Below are 21042 nucleotides of genomic sequence, written 5' to 3'. Positions count from 1 at the left end.
AGCTTAGGGAATTCCTCTTCAGCTTGTATTTCTCCCTTCACATTGCAAATACCGTATTTTTTCGCCCTATAGGACGCACCGTCCCATAAGGCGCACCTAGCTTTTTGGGGGGGAAATAAAGGAAAAAAATTATTTTCCCCCCAGGCGCGGGGCTGGGGCGGGGGAGGCCCGAGTTTCCCCGACCCCAGTCCCCAAACAGGCAGCTCTCTGCAAGCCGTGGGAGCCCAGCGCTGCCTTCCGCTGCTTGCGGAGCGGTCCGCGGAGCCTGGACGCGCTGATCTCAGCGTGCGCAGGCTTCGGCATGCAGGCAACTCTCCACAAGCAGCGGGAGCGCTCCCGCTGCTTGCGGAGAGGTCCGCAAAGCCTGGAGAGCGAGAGGGGTCGGTGCGCACCGACCCCTCTCGCTCTCCAGGCTCTCGCTCTCCAGACACACACACACATTTCCCCTTCATTTTTGGAGGGGAAAAAGTGCGTCCTATAGGGCGAAAAATACGGTAATCAAAATTCCACCATTTATTAAATTATAGGGTTTCTGGGGGTCCCCCCAAATGTATAACACCACCCCCTTTTAGAAAAAGGGACAGCTTTCCATAGCTGTGCAGAAGAAATAACAGAAATGTTACTAGTAGCATTCAGTTCAATACATCATAGCACAGGGACATGTTTGAAAACACAATAACAGCTCCTCTCCAAATGATCTCCAGCTGCCCTGGAATTCTCCAGGCCTTTTCCTTCCTCTTGTCCAGACACAGGCAAACTCATCCCTCCAGATGTTTTGACCTGCAACTCCCACAATACCTAGCTAACAGGACCAGTGGTCAGAGATGATGGGAATTGTAGTCCCAAAACACTTGGAGGGCCGAGTTGGCCTATGTCTACTCTTGGGATACATTCTGGTCACTGTTTCAGCCTCCCAGTGCCACTTACCCAGGCACCCACACTGGGCAACCAAGATGATGTGTTTCCATGACATATTCAAGCCAGGATGTCTGCCTCAGTATCACAGCTGTCTCATCCAAAGACCCTCCTTCCTTCATCATTATCATCATTGCTTATCAGAACATTCCTAAACACCATTAGCAGTTTCAATCATCACCAAGCTAATTTAACCAAAACACTTATTACCACCCCCTCGCAAGCAGCAGCAGCATGCAAGGAAACAAAGAAAAACACATCACAGTACAGTGGTGCCCCGCAAGACGAATGCCTCGCAAGACGAAAAACTCGCTAGACGAATGAGTTTTCCATTTTTGAGGTGCTTCGCAAGACGAATTTCCCTATCGGCTTGCTTCGCAAGACGAAAACGTCTTGTGAGTTCTTGCGAGTTTTATCCCTCCCCCCACTTTTTCCTAAGCTGCTAATAGCCGCTAAGCCGCTAATGGCCATGCTTCGCAAGACGAAAAAACCGCTAGACGAAGAGACTCGCGGAATGAATTATTTTCGTCTTGCGAGGCACCACTCTACTGTATTTCAGGATGATTACTGAACTTAGTCCCAAGAGTGGAAGCTCTGCCCCCTTGCTGCAGTAGCCTGCCTGCGGTAGCCACAGAGCTCTTAATTCTAGTAGCTTACACAGCTACACAGAAGTCCTGGTCTTGCAATTTCCACATAAATTTATCAATCCAAGCCAATCTTAAAGATCATTAAACAGTTCTCAGTACAAGAAGGGAATAAAAATCACAGGTCCAGTCTTTCTAGAGACTTTCTATTTCATTTCTGCTTCCCTGATGCTTGTGGCTCAGAGGCCCCAAACTCCTCCAGTCCCACTTCAAGACACAGGTCTCAGCAATACAAGGGTCTAAGTGTGTTTTAAGTGCAATATACAGTGTAACACTAGACGGCAATGGAAAATTCAATGTATTTTCAAAAACACTTTTTTAAAAGCGTTTTTTTTAATATGTGTGTAGATTCCAGCACAATTTTAGGATCTCTGCTGCTTCCTCTCTGGCAAAGGGGGAATCCCCTTTTCCATTTCTCTTCCCTGGGGCCCAGTTTACTTCATCCCCTGCCCCAAACTCCAAATCAAAATGCCGCCACCAGGCTTTACCTGGGGCACTTTCTGCAGAATCTCCAGGCCCACCCCATCCACATGGGTGGCCAGAACCCCACCCCCTTTCCTTACTCATGGGGCTAAACAAAGACGTGTAACTTCCCCAGTCACTTTTCCCCCTTAAACCCACTGGACTCTGGGTGATCCTGGCTGCTGCCCCCAGCATTAAGACAGGTCCTCCCAACCCTTGTTTTTTTAAAAAATAATATTTATTACTTTTAGAGGTTACAGAAAAAGAAGAAAAAAGAGAAATAGAAACAAGAAAGAAAGAAAAAAGAAAGAAAAAAGTGAAAAAACACCACAATACAATACAGTATACAAATAATATAAAACCCAACCCAAACCCATTAGACTAAACACATAAATAAATCAAAACAGAAACAATTTAAAATACATCTCTCCTTTTCTATATTCTATCCTTCATTTCCTTGTTTCCTCGACTTCCTCACACCTCCCTTTCTGTATTCCAGTTCTTCTAATTATTTCAGCAAATCCTTTCCAGCTTTCTCTGTTTTTTATCATCTTGTAAATAACATATTTTTTAACCTTATTTCCCTTTAAGACTAAATTACTTATCTATACTTAACTTCTTCTAACATTTCTACTAAATCCATATAATATCATTCCACGATTTTTCTAACAGTCATTAATTTTACAAAATTTCTAAATATGAACTTTAACTTCCCAATCTTCTTCCACCCTCTCCTCTCCCTGGTTTCGGATTCTGCCAGTCCTTTCCGTCAGATCCATATAGTCCATTAGCCTGGAGATCTTATGTCCGAGGCGCTTAATTCTTTTCCAAGTCCCTTCTGCGGATCTTCTTCATATTCTTTAATGCTCAGGAGCAAATCTTGGGAAAACTCCAACCAAACAGAACTTTTATTCCTTCTGAACAGCTCAGCCAAGTTTCCATACTTGAAACTAAGGTCCATAGGGCTGCCCCCAGCATAGGGTATTTCAGGACGTCTTTCAGGATTCCTCCAAATCCATAGGCCCCCAAAGCTTCAAGCTCCTCCAGGCCCAAACCCATGTCCCAGAAGTCAGTTAGTCCCTGGATAAAGGGATCTTTCCAGCTTTCGTTCTTCAGTCCAAGCCAGGGTCCAATCCTCAAGATCTGGCTTTTGCTAGAATCAGTCATGCAAGGCCTCAATTTATAATCCTTGATTTGCTTCTGTAGAACTGAGGATCCTTCTTGAACTACTTTAGGTTTCACAACGGCATCTTTCTCCTTTTCCTCCACCATTTGTCTTGCCAAGGTATATTCCTGTACCAAGTCCTGAGTTATTTCTGTATTATTGCTTGCTTTTTGATTCAAGCTGGTCACTTTCTGTTTCCGGCTGTCAATTTTGGAAATCATGTCATCTGCCTTTTTATGCAGCTGTTCAAGTGAATGGTTTATCTTATATAATACAGCCAAAATAGCTTCTCCTATCAGCATTTTGAATAGTCCAAGGTCAATCTCTGATTCTCAGAAACTTGCAGCTGGAGCTTACCCTGTTACACTCCTGTAACAGTTTCACATGCTCCCTCTAGAGGGAAACAGTTGCAACTTGTATCAGTTCTTTCAGGCACAAAAACAGTTTCGATTTTCAGTTATTTTTTCCCTCCCTTTAATAAACTCAGAAGAGATCAATGGAAACAGTATCTTTCTAATTTTAAGTAACTGTCAAATCCGTTCTGTCAATGAACCTTCCCCAAACGTCATCAGGCAGACCGTTCCCAGGTTCAGAGCAGTGATAGTTTACTTTTCACTCTCTCCTGCAGGTTCTCCCTAGGTCCACAACTTCCCCCCTCTTCTCCTGCTTCCAAGGGGGGGTTGATATTTTTAACCAATGGAATTTTAATCCTTTGTCAAAAACTTACAGAGACTTTAGTTTGTAACGTCTTTGCTTCAGTCTGTTTACAAAAGCAGAAGGCGGACTTCCTGTTTAGAGCCTTCCCGCTTCATTGCCAAATTAAAATATTTGAAGATCCAAATTTTCCAGTCTACTCACGGGTAGTTGTTTAAGGTCCAATTGTCCACAGGAAAAAGTCAGCGCTCTCCGGCAGTCGATTCAAAGCACCGCGCCACTCACCCACGTCGCTCCGGATCCCCAAAACAGTGTTTCCCCGCAAGTAGGGGAGGCACAAGAGGTGCCAGCCGAATCTCAGGTTCACAGGCTCTTCCCGCCTGTGATTTCTATGGGTCTCCGCCTTCGCCGTGGTGGTCAGACCCTGCTTTTCACGGAGCAAGTTCCTCCCGATCGGAGGAGCTCCGCAATTGCCGGAGGCGCCAACCCGGAAGTCCTCGACAGGTCCTCCCAACCCTTGCAGACCATCTTGGGGCATCCAAGAGGTAAAACCACTGGCAATTATTATCTCACACACTTCTGCAGCACACAAGCCTATTGCTGCTCCTGGGCACCCTCTTCCGCTCGGGGAAATTCTGGAGAAGCCAACTCAGGAGGAGCCAACTGCTTCCCTGGCAGTGAGCGGACGCAAGCCTGGAGTTGCTTCTTGGTGTTTTCCTCCACTGAAGAAAGCGCCATTTCCCCTTGTGCACAGACAATCAACATCTTCCTTTCCCATAGGTGCTGCCTTCTCCCCCAACGCCTCAGGAACAGTTCCCCCTCTTTCTGGCACCTCCGCAGGCACGGGTTCCTCTGGCAGGCTCTCCGGCACCTCCATTTCCTCCTCTTCCACAGAAGGCTTCCAGGGGTCAAGCAGCTCAGGTGGCCAGCCTTTCTCCTCTGAGGCATTTTCTTCCTCCACTGCTGGAGCTCCGGGAGTAGGAGAGAGATCAATTAGCAGCTCCTCCTCCGCTCCAGCCACCTTGGCACCTTTTTCTTCTGCCACTGGCGCCTGGCATGGAGTCACACTTTGCTCTCCAAGGAGATTTCTTTCCCACTCTATTCTCATTTCACTGAACCACTGCATCTGCTGCCCACGATGCTGCTTCCGGTGCTCCTCCATCAGCTTGAGGAATACTGCTATTCCTCCCTTCATTTTGACTTCAGGAGCATGGTCTCCTAGGCCTTCTCTCCAGGAAACACGGTTTCCACTTCTTATACCAGTGCAACAAAAGCTGGGTGTCACCCCCACCCCCTGCTGAGTGGTATTCCTGAGGGGGTTCCAGCGCTCCCCTAGGGTCTCTGCTCCTTTGGAGAACTGAAAATGCAGTGGAGACTGCTGTAGCTTTAAGAAGTACAATTTATTCCCATATGTACCCCTTCAGTCTGCAAGGAGGGAGTCCAGATCTTACAGCATGGTCATCTTAAGAGAGGTTTGTTCCCGACAGCAGAGCAGCCCTGGAGTCCAAGGCATCTCCCCCTTCTTCCCAGCACATCTTGCTCAAGACAATCTTTTCCTGTCACCTCACATCCACTTACGCTGGCAACCTTCAAAATCAGGACAAGGGGAGAGGACAGTTCTCTTGATTTGCCAATGGCCCTCTGTAGCCCTGTATTGTTTCTTAATGGCCCTAGCTTGGCCTGGTCATTTGCTTCAAAGGCTAACTCAGGAATTCCTCTGCAACTTGTATTTCTCCCTTCACAGCCCAAACAATAAAAACCCCATTTATTAAATTCTAGGGTTTAGGGGGTCCCCCCAAAAAACTTATAGCAATATACATGCAAATCATGCACTCTACTCACTGAGGCACCTTAAAAGCCACTCTAGCAAACTTCTCAAGATCTCTGCCTATAAAGGGGTCATCCTGAGCCAGAATGGCAGAAGCTCTCTGAGGTCCTTTTTCTCAGATCTTTTGAACTGGAGTTGCCAGATGCTCCTGCATGCAAACCATTTGCTCTAGCACTGAGCTTATGCCCCTAAGGTATGCAGGTGTTTTCAGACGCATATCAATGGGCTTCATTGTCTCCTGAGACAGATGGATGTCAGCAATACAATCAGGGCAATGATCAAGCCTGTGATCATATTGTCCCTTTATTTATATCTCTGTTGTTGTTGCTGCTGTTGTTGTTGTTATTCTTAACCTGTCTTTCACTTTAAGGTCCCAGGGTGGGTAGGCCCATCCCCGGCCCGGCTGTCCACTGGCCTCCCTGGCCGAGGGCGGGTCAAAGGCCAGCTCAGGCAGGTGGGTGGCACCCGCCCAGGTGAGCCTCGCTTGGTGCCGCAAACCCTGCCCAGCTGTGGGGAAGGGAGGGCGGATATTCTTAACCTGTCCTTCACGTTAAGGTCCCAGGGTGGGGTACTACATTAAAACAGTTAAAAACAACTTACAATCATAAAAAATAAAGTGGCCCTTAAAATACACAGGTGTCAGAAGTCAGGGTAAAAGAGGTGCATCTTAAGCATTCACTGGAATCTGTATAATGAAGGTACCAGACACCGCTCTGTGGGAAGGGGAGAGGCACAGCTAGGGTCTCTCCTGGTCCAGCCCCCTCAGCCTTTGAGAGAAAAGGAACCACCAAGAGGGTCTCCTCTGCCAATCTTAGTACCCAATAGGGTCTATAGGAAAGAAAGCAGATATAGTGGGTAGATAATGGCTTGAATTTTTAAAAATGAAGTATTGCCTTTTAGGAAATGGTCCTGAAATATTGCTGAAAGGGTCAGGTATCCTGTGATCATTGTGGGAGGAGGGAGAATTGCACTTACCCTTAATCTGAGACTGTGTGCGCACTAACCTATTTGTAGCACCAACATGTACCTCAGTCTGGAATTGTTCATGCACATCCTCAACATACTGTTTTCAATCCAGACTGTTTCTAAACCCTGACATCCACAAGGGTGAGTACAGTTACTTAACATGCATTTGAAAACCTTTCCCTTGGTGAAGCTATCCATGCCTCTTCCTCCCTCCATATGCCCCAGGTTAAGGAAAAAGGAAGTGGTGACAGCATTCTACCCTCAAAGTCACTGGGCAACTGTAGGTACAACCTGGCTGGCATCACCTATGTCAGTTTTTATCTTTTTTCAAATGTATGTACTGTGCAATTACACAGAATCAATCTGCAATGAGCTTTTTTTCTTTTCATGAAACCATTTTCTGAATACCGTCTTTTTCCCTCTATAACACGCAGATTTTTCTCCTAAAAAGGAAGGGGAAATGTCTGTGCGTGTTATAGAGCGAATGTGTGGTCCCTGGAGCCGAAAAATCAGGCAAAAATCAAATTGCGCTTCACGGAGAAGGGAAACCTGAAAAGAGGAAGCGGCTGCTTTCCTGCATTCTGCCTCAGGGTCTTACTGCCCACCCTCCTCTGTTTCGTTGCTGTGTTTGCTGAAACGGAACAAAGAGCAGGGAAAGCCCCTCCCCTCCAGGCAAGCAGAGGGGAAAGCAGAGTGTGTCTCTGTGCTCCGGTGCTGCTGGGGGAGAGGGAGAGAGAGAGGGGGAGGGAGAGAGAGAGAGAGAGAGAGAGAGAGAGAGAGAGAGATGGCTGGCTTGGGTGGGGGGGAACTTTTGCATTTCTTTCCTCCCTCCCGTTAAATCCCTCTCCTGCATTCTTAGCCAGCTGCTTCTCTGCACACCCCTCTCATGTCCCTTCTGTTTTTCCTTCGCTCCCCACTTAAAATGTGGTTACAAAGCATAGATCCACATGGATCCTCAGGATCTTTGCATTGGGTCACCCCAAATTCACCATCAGATCACATAGCATGTCCATGGCTACAGCCTGCACCAAAAAAATCACGCACCCACTGTTGCCTGGGGCTGCAATGGTGCAAAAACATGGTTAAAAAGCATGGATCCACATGGATCCTCAGGATCTTTGCATTGGGTCACCCCAAATTCACCATCAGATCACATAGCATGTCCATGGCTACAGCCTGCACCAAAAAAATCACGCACCCACTGTTGCCTGGGGCTGCAATGGTGCAAAAACATGGTTAAAAAGCATGGATCCACATGGATCCTCAGGATCTTTGCATTGGGTCACCCCAAATTCACCATCAGATCACATAGCATGTCCATGGCTACAGCCTGCACCAAAAAAATCACGCACCCACTGTTGCCTGGGGCTGCAATGGTGCAAAAACGTGGTTACAAAGCATGGATCCACAGGGATTCTCAGGAATTTTGCATTGGGTCACCCCAAATTCACCATCAGATCACATGTCTGTGGCCACAGCATGAAGCACAAAAATGATACATCCACTGTTTCATTCAGAATGTTTTTTCCCTTGTTTTCCTCCTCTAAAAACGATGTGCGTGTTATGGTCAGGTGCGTGTTATAGAGCGAAAAATACGGTAAGTGCATTTCTGATTGGAAGGTATTCCACTATGAGAAGGAAAACTCTGGTCCTAAACCTCTGCTGCCTTGCAGAATATATCTGGAAGAAGAAAAGCCTAAGGAGCAAACCCTACACAAATCCAGAGTGGAGTCCCCAAGACAGCCGGTTGGATGGCGCCTTGTCCGCCTCCTTCTGGCAACTCCTGCAGCCAAGCTGGTGCCAAACATTTCTCTGCTTTCCTTTGGACCACCCCAAGAGGGGTGTTTTGCCATCTGGGCAGCCCAGGACCTCCGTAACACTGCCCAGGCTTATGCCCTGGGAAGATCACTTCTGTGCTACTAATACAGTGGTTTGACATCACCCCCAGACGCACACTCTATTGTCTGTCAAGACAGATGGATGCCAACAACAGATGGGGGGGGAGGAATGCGCAACAGATTAGTTTGTGTGTGCCGTGTGTCAAAATATCCCAAGGATTCAGTTTCCATTCATTCTTGAATATGTTGTGTGTACACAGACTAATTGTTGAGAAGGGGGCACCACCTAAGATTAGAAGAATAGCTGCTGTAGTCACTACTGGTGGACAGAGGTTTTCCCCAATGATTGAGGCACAGAACATAGGCAATTCCATTTCAGTAAGTGGTGAAGCAGCTACATGAAGGGATCCTACCTTGCAAATGGTTTATGTTCATCTGCTGAGCCAAGATGGCTCTCAGCTTCTTGATTTCCTCTTGGTATTCCCTCAGCAGAGCATCCTTGGGATCCTCATTGATGCGGGGTTTGTTCCGTATGTTCTTGGCTCGGTGGGCATAGCGCAAGGTGCTGAGAGTCTCGTCATAATTGTTGTCCGCAGGAGACAAGCAGGCTACCATGAGTGTCTTGGTATTGCCTCCAAGCGAGTCCTGCAGCACCCGAGTCAGCTTGGAGTCTCGGTAGGGCACATGTCTGCACCTCCCGTCTGCCAGGGCTGAGATGACGTTGCCCAGTGCCGAGAGGGAGAGGTTGATTTTGGTGGCCTCTTTGAGGCGTTCGCCAACAGCTCCAGTTTTGGACTGCCTCTCGCTCCCAGCCAAGTCCACTAGGTTGAGCTTTGCAGCCCTCAGGTGATCTTGCCCCCTCTCATCTGCAAGGAAAAGAGTCTGGGCTGAGTTGAGTTCTTGAAAGAAGGGAACAATCCTGAATTGTCTAGAGTATACCAGACCTGAGGGGCCTTGTGCTGCAACATTAGCTGCTTGCTGTGATAAAATGTCTTGGGACAGCCCTACTTGACATCATCAGACAGCAATGAGTTCTACAGATTATCACAGAATTGTGGAGCTGAACCCCAAGGGTCATCTAGTCTAGGGTTGCCATATGTCCGGATTTCTCCAGGGACTGCTGCACTCTGCTGCCGAGGAGGACTCTCCTGTGTGAGTGTCTGAGGGCCCTGCTCCTTCCTGCCACTCACCATCTGGCCCAGGGCTGGGCCTGACGGGCCTCACTAGGACAGTTGCTGTTACTGCTGGAGGGGTGCAGAGTGCTTTTAAAATGTTTTTAAATTTTTATTTTGAATTTTTTGTATGTGGGGGTGGGGTGGATGTTTATTGGGCCTGGGAATTTGTTTAATTTTATGTTTTTGTAATTTTTATTGTTTTTTGTTTGTATTGTTTTATTTGTTTTTTTTTTTTAAGGTGTTATTTTGTTCTTAAGGGGAGGGTTCAGGGCTGCTGGGGAGTAGGTCCCAGCCAACAAAATGGCTGGGGCATGTTCCACAGGGGGGGATGCACTGGGACAACCGATCTCAGTGATCACGGGTAGGAGGAGGAGTTACGCTAAGACCAGACCATGTCATTACAGAGGAGGCAGGTTTAGTCGTTGTCTGAGGACTATCCCTGCCTCCGGGTCTGGTCCTGACTGGATGGATACTAGAATCAGCAAGGGATACCCACATGACCTGAAAGTGTTGCTGTGCAATGCCAGGTCAATGATTCATAAGACCACTGCCATCCATGACTTGATCATGGATGGAGGACTTGACCTGGCATGTGTAACAGAGACTTGGTTGGATGAAGCAGATGGGCCTGTCCTTGCCGCTGCTTGTCCACCAGGTTTCTCTTACGCACAGCAACCCAGGTCATGTGGGCGGGGTTGCAGTGATTTTTAGGAAGTCATTAGTTTGCACCAGGCGTCCTATTGGGAAGACCCAATTTTCCGAGTGCATGTTCTGGAAGTTGGGCAATAGGGGCAGTACAGGATTCCTTTTGGTGTACCGACCTCCCCGCTGCACCAAGGATTCCCTGCCCGAGCTGCTTCAGGTTGTGGCGGATGTTCTCCTGGAGACACCTAGCTTGGTTGTCCTAGGGGATTTTAACATCCATGTCGACACGACCTTACAAGGGGCCGCTCAGGACTTCGTGGAAAGCATGGCCTCCATGGGGCTGTCCCTGAATAAGTCTGGCCCAACCCATAGCCGCGGACATGCCTTGGACCTGGTGTTTACCTCTATGGATGTTGGTGATCTGACACTAAGTAAAAGCGAAACAAAAGAAGTGCCATGGTCAGATCACTTCCTGGTGCAACTGGACTTCTCTGCGACCCATCCCCTCTGCAGGGAGGTGGGACCGGTTCGGATGGTCCGCCCCCGCCACTTAATGGATCCAAATGGTTTCCAGAGAGTGGTAGGGGATGCTTTATCCCATGTTGATGGCCTTTCAGCCGATTCCCTGGTGGCCCGCTGGAATGTGGAGTTAACCAGGGCTATTGACTGTTTGGCTCCGAAGCGCCCTCTCCGATTGCATGGAGCCTGGAGAGCCCTGTGGTTTTCCACGGATCTGAGGGCAATGAAACAATCGTTGAGACGGCTAGAGCGCTGGTGGCAGATAACTCATTCCGAATCTGACCGGACACAGGTTAGAGCTCAACGTCGAGCCTACCAAGTGGCGATAGCGACGGCGAAGAAGACTTTCTTCACCGCCTCTATTGCATCTGCAGAAAACACCAGCAGGAGACTTTTTCAGGTGGTTCACAATTTAGCGGAACCACCTGCAACATTGGGGCCCAGTACGGGCCACATGTTCTCCTGCAATGATTTTGCAAATTTTTTTGCAGATAAAATCGCTCAGAGTCGGGAAGAAGTAGACTCCACCGTGGGAGCAGGGCCGGGGCGGGAGAGTGCTAGAGTCCTGTCTAGTCAAGTTGTGTGGGATCAATTCCAATCTGTTACCTCCGAGGATATGGACAGGCTGCTTGGACGAGTGAAGCCAACCACCTGTCTCCTGGATCCTTGCCCATCCTGGCTTATAAAAGCTAGCCGGGAAGGACTGGGCGATGGGCTTCGTGGGGTGGTGAATGCTTCCCTCCGTGAGGGAACCTTCCCAGACCCGCTGAAAGAGGCGGTTATTAAACCGCTTCTTAAAAAACCATATTTAGATGCGGCCACGATGGCCAATTATCGCCCAGTTTCAAACCTTCCATTCTTGGGCAAGGTGATTGAGCGAGTGGTTGCTGAACAACTCCAGGCACGCCTGGAAGAAGCGAACTATTTGGATCCCTTCCAGTCAAGATTCAGGCCTCATCATGGGACTCAAACTGCCTTGGTCGCACTGGTTGATGATCTCCGGTGGGCTAGGGACAAAGGTGAGAGCTGTTTCCTAGTTCTGCTGGATCTCTCAGCGGCGTTTGAAACCATCGACCATAACATCCTTCTGGACTGTGTTGAGGGGCTGGGAGCTGGGGGCACTGTCATACAGTGGTTCCGCTCCTTCCTCCTGGGCCGTGTTCAGAAAGTAGTGGGGGGGATGAGTGTTCAGACCCCTGGGCTCTCACTTGTGGGCTGCCTCAGGGTTCTGTCCTCTCCCCCATGCTTTTCAACATTTACATGCAGCCACTGGGAGAGATCATCAGGAGATTTGGGCTGGGTGTTCATCAGTATGCAGATGATACCCAGCTCTACCTCTCTTTTAAATCAGAACCAGTGAAGGCGGTGAAGGTCCTGTGTGAGTGTCTGGAAGCGGTTAGAGGATGGATGGCGGCTAACAGATTGAGGTTGAATCCTGACAAGACAGAAGTACTGTTTTTGGAGGACAGGAGGCGGGCAGGTGTGGAGGATTCCCTGGTCCTGAATGGGGTAACTGTGCCCCTGAAGGACCAGGTGCGCAGCCTGGGAGTCATTTTGGACTCACAGCTGTCCATGGAGGCACAGGTCAAATCTGTATCCAGGGCAGCTGTTTACCAGCTCCATCTGGTACGTAGGCTGAGACCCTATCTGCCTGCAGACTGTCTCGCCAGAGTGGTACATGCTCTGGTTATCTCCCGCTTGGACTACTGCAATGCGCTCTACGTGGGGCTATCTTTGAAGGTGACCTGGAAACTACAACTAATCCAGAATGCGGCAGCTAGACTGGTGACTGGGAGCGGCCGCCGAGACCATATAACACCGGTCTTGAAAGACCTACATTGGCTCCCAGTACGTTTCCGAGCACAATTCAAAGTGTTGGTACTGACCTTTAAAGCCCTAAACGGCCTTGGTCCAGTATATCTGAAGCAGCGTCTCCTCCCCCATCATTCTGCCCTGACACTGAGGTCCAGCTCCGAGGGCCTTCTGGCGGTTCCCTCACTGTGAGAGGCCAAGTTACAGGGAACCAGGCAGAGGGCCTTCTCGGTAGTGGCGCCCGCCCTGTGGAACGCCCTCCCATCAGATGTCAAAGCGATAAACATCTACCTGACATTCAGAAGACATCTGAAGGCAGCCCTGTTCAGGGAAGTTTTTAATATGTGACATTTTAGTGTATCTTTCATCTTTGTTGGAAGCCACCCAGAGTGGATGGGGAGACCCAGCCAGATGGGCGGGGTACAAATAATAAATTATTATTATTATTATTATTATTATTATTATTATTATTATTATTATTATGCCGCATCCTCTTATTTGCTTTTCAAAATATGGCAACCCTAATCTAGTCCAACTTCCTACAATGCAGGAATTTCAGCTAAAGTATCCACGGCAAATGGCCATCCAACCTCTGCTTAAAAACCTCCAATAAAGGAAAGTCCAACACTTTCCAAGGGAGTCAGTTCCACTGTCAAACTTCCTTTCAAGCAGAACTGCAAGTAGCTTTGCTTCACCCAGGGAGAAACAGACACTGCTGCCACCCGGCACCTTAACTCTAGGTGCACCAGTAGAGCACAGGCAACCTCTGCGTGCCTGAGGCAGACCAAAATTGTTGAGCTTTTTTGGGGAAATCAAAGTTGTTGAGCTTCTATGCTCCAGCCCCCGCCTTGTCTCATTCACATCCTCAACACAGGAATTTCCAGCTTTTACCTACGACATAGATCTCCATGTTGATGGTGAAGATGGAATGGGAACGGGAGGAGTCCTTGTTCATCAGGGTGTAGCCCACAGCACGGTTTCTCCAGCCCATCTCCATGATGCGCTCACACTGGGAGATGCTGTGCACTGTGTGCAGCGACAGGCCTTTCACGTAGACCCCTTTCTCTGGATGCTCCTTCAGCTGCAAGGAGGGCCGTTACAGCAAGTTACAGTAAAAGCTGCAGAGAGACACTTGAACTAGGAAATGACCAGAAGCTTGAGGGCCACTGCTATAGCAGGAGAAAGCTCTTATGCACAGACAGTGGCACTCTACCCCAAAGAATAAACCCCACAGAGGTGATGGGTTCCTAAATCTTTCCCTATCACCTACAAGCAAGATGGGCCACATCTTGCTCTGCCCATTTATACACTGGTGTGTTTTCCCAGATGGATTGCATCCACTTATACACCTCTGGCAAACTGCATTTTTGGAACAAGAATTGCAAATGTAGGTCTTGTATTTGCCAGTAATACAACGGAACTAGGGGAGGACTATCCTACAGCATATGGGAAGGATACAGCAGAAGGTCCAGTCCCGAGTGTCTGCTGAAAGAATCTGGGTAATTGAAAGGCTGGGGAAGATCTGAGGCCTTGAAGAGTGCCTGCTATTTAGAGTAGAAAATACTAAGATAGTCTGGCTCATTGTAAGGCAGGGTCATCTGTTTATGTGTGGCATTCATGGACATGACAGAATGTACACGGCCATTAGCGGATGCAACACTCCCACCCCAAACTGATCTATCTCTAGCATCTCCTGTCGTGAAGGAGTGATTCTGTAAGCAAGGCAGATGTTAACAATTAGTCCCCAAAGTGGGAGCAGGTGACAGGGCTGCCAGCATTCCTCAGCCCCTATAAATCTTTGTGTTAATCTGCTGAGGGAGGGGAAGAGAACATGCCATAGATTAGACTGCCAATAAAGCCTGATAACCCGTGCCTACGTGTAAGTTTTTAGAAGCTTGCAGGGAGGACTTCGGAAAGTGACCTTCTCCTTGACATGGTGGCATAGTGGCACATTTGAACAGGAGCATTGGAGCTTCAGCACCTTGAATGTGAATGGCAAGTGGTTGTTTAGACGGCAGAAAGTGTTCATCAATTCCAGGGGAAATGGCAGAAGAGCGCGCTTGTCTGTTTGGTGAGAATCATAGAATCCTAGAGTTGGAAGAGACCCCAAGGGCCATCGAGTCCAACCCCCTGCCAAGCAGGAAACACCATCAGAGCACTCCTGACATATGGTTGTCAAGCCTCTGCTTAAAGACCTCCAAAGAAGGAGACTCCACCACACTCCTTGGCAGCAAATTCCACTGTCAAACTGTTTTACATCTGGCTCACAAATCTGCCTTTTCAGGACACTTGGAGTTTAAGCGTACATTAGGAAAGGTTACTAGGGAATTTTATTGGCCTGATGTGTTTGGAGATGTTAAGTTCTATGTCAGGTCTTGTGATGTATGCCAACGAGTGGGACATGACGGAGGTCATAAGCATTTCCCATTACAGCCCAGTGGTATTACTGGGGAGTCAGTCACTAAAACTGGAATAATTATTGGCCCAATGCCACAAGCCTCTCCTCCATTTGAAATTAAGATTTAGTATGTAATCTAGCATGGGTTGTTTTGTCAGACTGCCAGATCTTGGAGTCTGATCGTAATACTTAGGGTTTTAGCCGCCTCCTTTGTTTGGATCCCCAGGAGAAAGTCTAAAACTTCAGCATGAAGCAACAAAATCAAATTTCCTGATTGGCTTGAGAGCTGTGCTCTTTGCTCTAAATCAGGGGTCAGCAAACTTTTTCAGCAGGGGGCTGGTCCACTGTCCCTCATACCTTGTGGGGGGCCGGGCTATATTTTGAAGAAGAAAAAATGAACGAAATCCTATGCCCCACCAATAACCCAGAGGTGAATTTTAAATAAAAGGGCACATTCTACTTATTTAAAACATGCTTATTCCCTGACTGTCCGCGGGCCGGATTTAGAAGGCGATTGGGCCAGATCCAGCCCCCGGGCCTTAGTTTGCCTACCCATGCTCTAAATCACCATGTCCGTCAGGCTCTACCCAAGTCGCCAGTCTGCTGCATGGCCCACCAGAGGCACCACCTCCTGCTCCAACCAGGCTCCGCCCCCATGACCAATATAAGGCAACCTCTTGGCACCCATGTTCTGGGGAAGGGCTTTGGCTCAGGGGATGAGTGCACATTTAGCATCCAAACGTTTCCAAGTACGAACTCCAGATAGGGCTGGAAAATACTTCAGACTGAAACCCTGGAGAATCTTTCCCAGTTTCAGTAGACAGTGTTGAGTTGACGGACTAATGGTCTGATTTGATATAAGACCCTAAAAGTTCCTACTTATTCTACTGCTTATTCAGATGCTGAACAAAAGGGAAGCGGGAGCAATGGAAAAAATACGAGCAAAGAGACCCATCACTGAGGGTCCTGGAATAAGAAGGGTTCTGGTGATGATGGTGACAAGGAAAGAGGGATGGATTTCACATACCAAGTTAACCTACCAAATTTTTCAATTCAGGTTTCCAATTTTCTCTGAATAAATGTTCTTTACGTTCCTGACAATTCATTGTGTGGGGTTTATTTTTCTCACAGCGAACTGTCAGAATTCTGGTTTCTGGATTTTTGTTTTGTTTTTTGAGTTACTTCAAACTAAGTTGCAAGTCTGGTGTCCTCACCTCCAGTTTTTGTTTGGTGTTTGGACCAAGGAGGTCTCTGATGTCTTCGTTATAGATCTCCAGGTAAGAAGCCCTTACCAAGAACTTGGAGTTTTCGGCACACTGTAAAACACCCGAAGCAAAAAGAAGAATAGGCTTCTTAAGTTTCCAAGCTGATTTGTACTCTGTCAGGATTGTCTGCTGGGAGGACGGGGTTCTTGATGGCATGATGACTGTGTCCTCCCTCCAGTATTAGAGGCAATGCCTCTGAATATCAGTTGCTGGGAACTGCAACTAGGAAAGCGCTGTGGCACTCATGTCCTGTTTGCAGGCTTCCCATAGGCACCTGGTTATCCACTGGGAGAATCGGACGCTGGACTATGATGGGCCTTTGGTCAGATCCAGAAGGGCCCTTCTTACATGCTCATGACTGTATTTTGAACATCTGAAACATGCTTGGAGCAGGTTCTCACTGTCTGGTCTGTACCACTTCAGATGGAAAGTGGGAGAGAATGCCCCATCATAATGGAAATTCTTGCTCTATCTACCGGGGTACTCTAGCTACACAAAGGGAACCCAATGTTTCTACTCCGCTAGCGAAACCATTTGAATATGACCAAGATGCGGAAACTTCTGCTCATGGTTGTTAGGAGAGAAACCAATTTCAAGCCCACATCTGCACTCAAGGCAAGCCACGTTCTAGCTTCTTTCCTCCCTGGCCAGGGGCATACCGAGGAGTTGGTTAAGGGTGCAGGCCCAGAGGGGGTGCAAAAACTGCATGGCTGATGACATGTTGTGCAGCAGGCACCTCTTCTGCAAGCCCAAGCCACACCAACCTTTCAGCTTTTCACAGTGCAGAGAGCCTGTGATTGTCTGGATGCCAAGGAGGTGAGGGTCTGGGAAGAGAAGAGGCCAGTCTTCAAGGGGGAAGAGGTGTGTGGGATGCTGCAGGAAAAGGAGTGGCAAGGCTGGCTGCTACTTTTTAAGGGAAAGCAACACTTTAAACAGCTGCCCAGCAGAAACTGAAGGCAGGGGCAAAACTAGGCTTTATTTCACCTGGACCAAAGACCCAGTTTGGTGCCTCCCCCCCCATGTGCATTTGCATACACACATACAGGCTGGGAGCCTCAATGGTGCTCCTCTGGAGACTTCACCAGGGCAAAAAACCTGGCTAGCCCCCCGCTACGGCTCTGATTGAAGGGGGTGGGTGTTTTATTTGGGTGGAGGTATAAATGATGGTGATGAGCACCTGTGGATTACTGACCATCAGAGTGGGAAGGCTGCTTCAGGAAGCTGATCTTGGGTGTCATGGAAGGGGCAGCAAATGGTTAAAGATTTTGATTTATTATCATGGTATTTTTATGGACTAGGAGCAGGAAAGGTGCTTTTTGGCTTTTCTGCCTCAGGTGCTAGAAGAAACTGGCCAGTCTTGGCTACTATGCGCCTTGATGTGGGGTGTGGCGTCGCTGGCCACTCCTTGGGCATTAAAATGACTTAAGCCAGCTCTGGATAATTGGTTGAGAATACATTGTTTGCATATCTGGACAGCAGACCGCAAGGTTCAGGTTCAGCATTTCGCACATTTTGGTTTGCAGCATTATAGGAGAAGTCAGAAAGATAATAGTTTGTGAGGTGGATATGTCATAAAGAAGCCATAGAGCCAATTCCTGCCAATTCTCAAAAGTTCAGAAGAGAAACATGATTTCATAAAATAGATATTCATCAAGTTGGTGCTTGTTCAGACTAATTAACTGGGAGCAAAGTTGTGTGGCCCTCACCGGTTCTGAATCCCTTCCTATCCTTCACCTTTGCAAAGAAACTGTGGACACTTAAACGCTGCAGCTTCTTCAATTCTTAGAATCTAAGTGCCTTACCTTGGTTCAGAAGGGATTGCTGCTTCACAATTAGTATTGCTTCTAATTTCCTTATGAATACTGCACAATTATATTCCATTTATTTAATCACTACTTGTAGACCCGATTACAACAGCAAACCTAAAATTATGTACTAGGTCCAACTGAATTCACATTGGATAAACATGTCTAAAGATTACAATTCTGGAAGAAACTTACAATGAACTCATTGGGATCTACTTAGGTGTTTAGGTTCTGAGTGACAGCACAGTGTGGTTGCTGTTGTTTTCAATAATTGCACACCATTAAAAAAACAACAGAAAACTTTTATGTGCTTAATTCTTGTTTATCTGACTACTGGTTAAGACCCAGGAGGACAGCTGGTATTTCCTAAATCCACCACCCTAAACGCCCAATGTTCTTTGGAAATTAGATTATATATTTCTACCAAATCTCATGCACCTTTCTATGTCTTTCTGCAGCTGCACATACATCTATGTGCCTTAAGCCAGCTTTTGCCAACCTGGCGCCCTCCAGATGTTTTGGACTACAACTCCTGGCCTTGCCTCACCCTCACTCCAGAAGCTTCAAGTATTTGGGTTGCATTTGTTTTTCTCCGGGGGACTAGGTATACCTCTGCTTCCTGCCCCCCATGCCCTGGCACAGTAAGGAGCAGGAGAGGAGCAAACTGCTTGTGCACATTAGATCATGGTTCGAAATAAGTTATTTTAAAACAATGTGTTTGAACCAGGCCAGCATCTCTCTACTGCACCTGAAGGCAATAGGTTGTACATCACAGAAAACTATTATTTTCTGCCCACAGGATTCACCGCCTGAAGCAGCCTCCCAACTCTGCCTAGTGGTATGGCTGGTCATAACTCTTGCTGGTTAACTGGAGTCACATACAGGTCACTGAATTTCTCTACGGAATGAAGTACTCCACCAGCAAGGAAAAAACCACCTTACAATTATTTACATGATCACATTTCACAGGGAGAAAGAAAGACAAGTCAAGAACTACCAATCTTGCTATGGTAGGGTTACCAGACATCCCCGTTTCCCGGGGACAGTCCCCAGATTTACGAATAAGTCCCTGGACAAATTCCATCCCCGGAATGTCCCTGGATTTCATCTAATTTCCCCGGGAAATGCAGCAGCGGCAGTCTCAGCAGCCCGGAGCAGTTGGCTCTGGCTGGCTTCAGGAGCTGCTTGGAAGTCCCCATATGATGGTGGTGCAGGGGCTCCAAGATGCAGCTTCCAGGCTGCCTCCATCTTCCCTGACCCCAGCAACTAAGCTGTGAAGGGAGGCTTCATGCTGCCTATTGGAGCAGCCTCCCACCTCCTACTTGCATGCAAGCAGGAGGGGGCAGGGATCTATCAGGCAAGGGGAAGCCTCCCTTCCCAGCTGAGGGATCCGTGCCCCCTCCTGCTTGCATGCAAGTAGGAATGGGATTGGGGCTGCTCCAATGGGAAGGGAGGCATCGTGCTGCCCAAGCCTCACTGCTGCTCTTGGCCCTCCTTCTCTGCCTTCCATGCCTGACCCACCGCACACTGCTTCACCACCACCACCACCACCACCGAAGAACCAACAACTCAGGGGCTGCCCAGGCTCATGGAGAAAGGAGATAGAAGCCTCAGAGGAAGGGGAAACGTGGCGGTTGAGGCCATTGCTGCAGCATCAACGTCCCAAACATTTATTTATTTATTTAAAGTGTCCCCGGATTCATTGAAAAAAATCTGGTAACCTTATGCTAAGGGTTGCTGGCTGACTGACTTTCATTTCATATCAGTCTGTTTTACTTCAACACCTCTGCTCAGAAAACTCAACCAAAACATGACTTTGCTCTCAGGAGCAACCAGTGGCTCGCACTCCATGTTCTTGCTACCCTCATGCAAAACGAGTCTCTCACCCACTTCCTGGTTCACAGCTTGCTTCCAAGCCAGAATCAAAATTCCATTCAAACTTATATTTGTTCTCTTTTGGAGGTAATCAATGCTGTGGGGCTCTGTGTTGCCTTATCTGTTGTGATGTCCCTGCTACCAATTTTAGATGTCTTTGGGGAGATTATGACTCAGCTAGCATTGGGGGAAGTCAGGGTGGGGCTTCTGGATTTTCTTAAGCCAGTCTTGGATTTAATAACTCACCTAGTAGCAGGAACACTGCAGGGAGCATTTCGATAAAAGTCTGTCATGTGCCCTCCTTTATTTATTATCCCCTATACAAGTGTGGCGCTGTGGGTAAAAGCCTCAGCGCCTAGGGCTTGCCGATCGAAAGGTCGGCGGTTCGAATCCCTGCGGCGGGGTGCGCTCCCGTCGTTCGGTCCCAGCGCCTGCCAACCTAGCAGTTTGAAAGCACCCCTGGGTGCAAGTAGATAAATAGGGACCGCTTACTAGCGGGAAGGTAAACGGCGTTTCCGTGTGCGGCTCTGGCTTGCCAGATGCAGCTTTGTCACGCTGGCCACGTGACCCGGAGGTGTCTCCGGACAGCGCTGGCCCCCGGCCTCTTGAGTGAGATGGGCGCACCAACCCCAGAGTCTGGCAAGACTGGCCCGTACGGGCAGGGGTACCTTTACCTTTACCTTTATACAAGTGTACCTTGCTTATCAGTTTTTCCAAGACAGCTAAGGTTCAAATTTTATCAAATCAAGTGTCCAAAGAGAGGCCCTCTAGATATCAGAATTGCTAATTGTGTAAACAAGCCCTTAGCCAGCTAGTCCATTGGACAATTTTAATCATATGTACCTGCACACTCTCAAATAAGTGTTCAAATGCTCTGGGAATTATACCCTTCTGGGAAGATGGATCCAGAATCCCTTGCATGGTAAAAGACTTCCCACTTCCCGTCTGCCCATAGGCAAAGATGGTACCATTATAGCCTTCTGTAACACCCTGGAATTTAAACAGAAAATGCAGATTAATAATAACCATCAGCTTGGATTTGTGTTCTCAGTTCAGTGTCTACCCTTCCTCAAGAG

General features: G+C 48.0%; 1 protein-coding gene and 1 long non-coding RNA gene across 11 annotated transcripts in view; one reads left to right on the top strand and one right to left on the bottom strand.

The window, feature by feature from the left end:
* Positions 1 to 21042, bottom strand: part of KIF17 (kinesin family member 17) — a 48167-nt gene that overhangs the window by 24616 nt on the left and 2509 nt on the right. For all 10 annotated transcript variants that reach the window (XM_083718773.1, XM_083718768.1, XM_083718766.1 and 7 more), the window contains 4 exons: positions 20810 to 20956; positions 16236 to 16337; positions 13515 to 13704; positions 8886 to 9338 (listed from right to left, as the gene is read on the bottom strand). In XM_083718773.1, coding sequence (XP_083574899.1) covers positions 8886 to 9338; positions 13515 to 13704; positions 16236 to 16337; positions 20810 to 20956 — 892 coding nt within the window. The remainder of the gene's footprint in view (positions 1 to 8885; positions 9339 to 13514; positions 13705 to 16235; positions 16338 to 20809; positions 20957 to 21042) is intronic.
* Positions 2135 to 7035, top strand: LOC310835377. Its single transcript, XR_014559615.1, has 3 exons — positions 2135 to 2224; positions 4345 to 6038; positions 6224 to 7035. It is a non-coding gene; the product is annotated as an uncharacterized lncRNA (long non-coding RNA).

The sequence above is a fragment of the Podarcis gaigeae genome (genome assembly GCF_964106915.1).
Source record: "Podarcis gaigeae genome assembly, chromosome: 17".
Lineage (NCBI taxonomy): Eukaryota > Metazoa > Chordata > Lepidosauria > Squamata > Lacertidae > Podarcis > Podarcis gaigeae.
The sequence above is the reverse complement of the archived record's forward strand: the minus strand, read 5'-3'. Positions and strand labels throughout refer to the sequence as shown.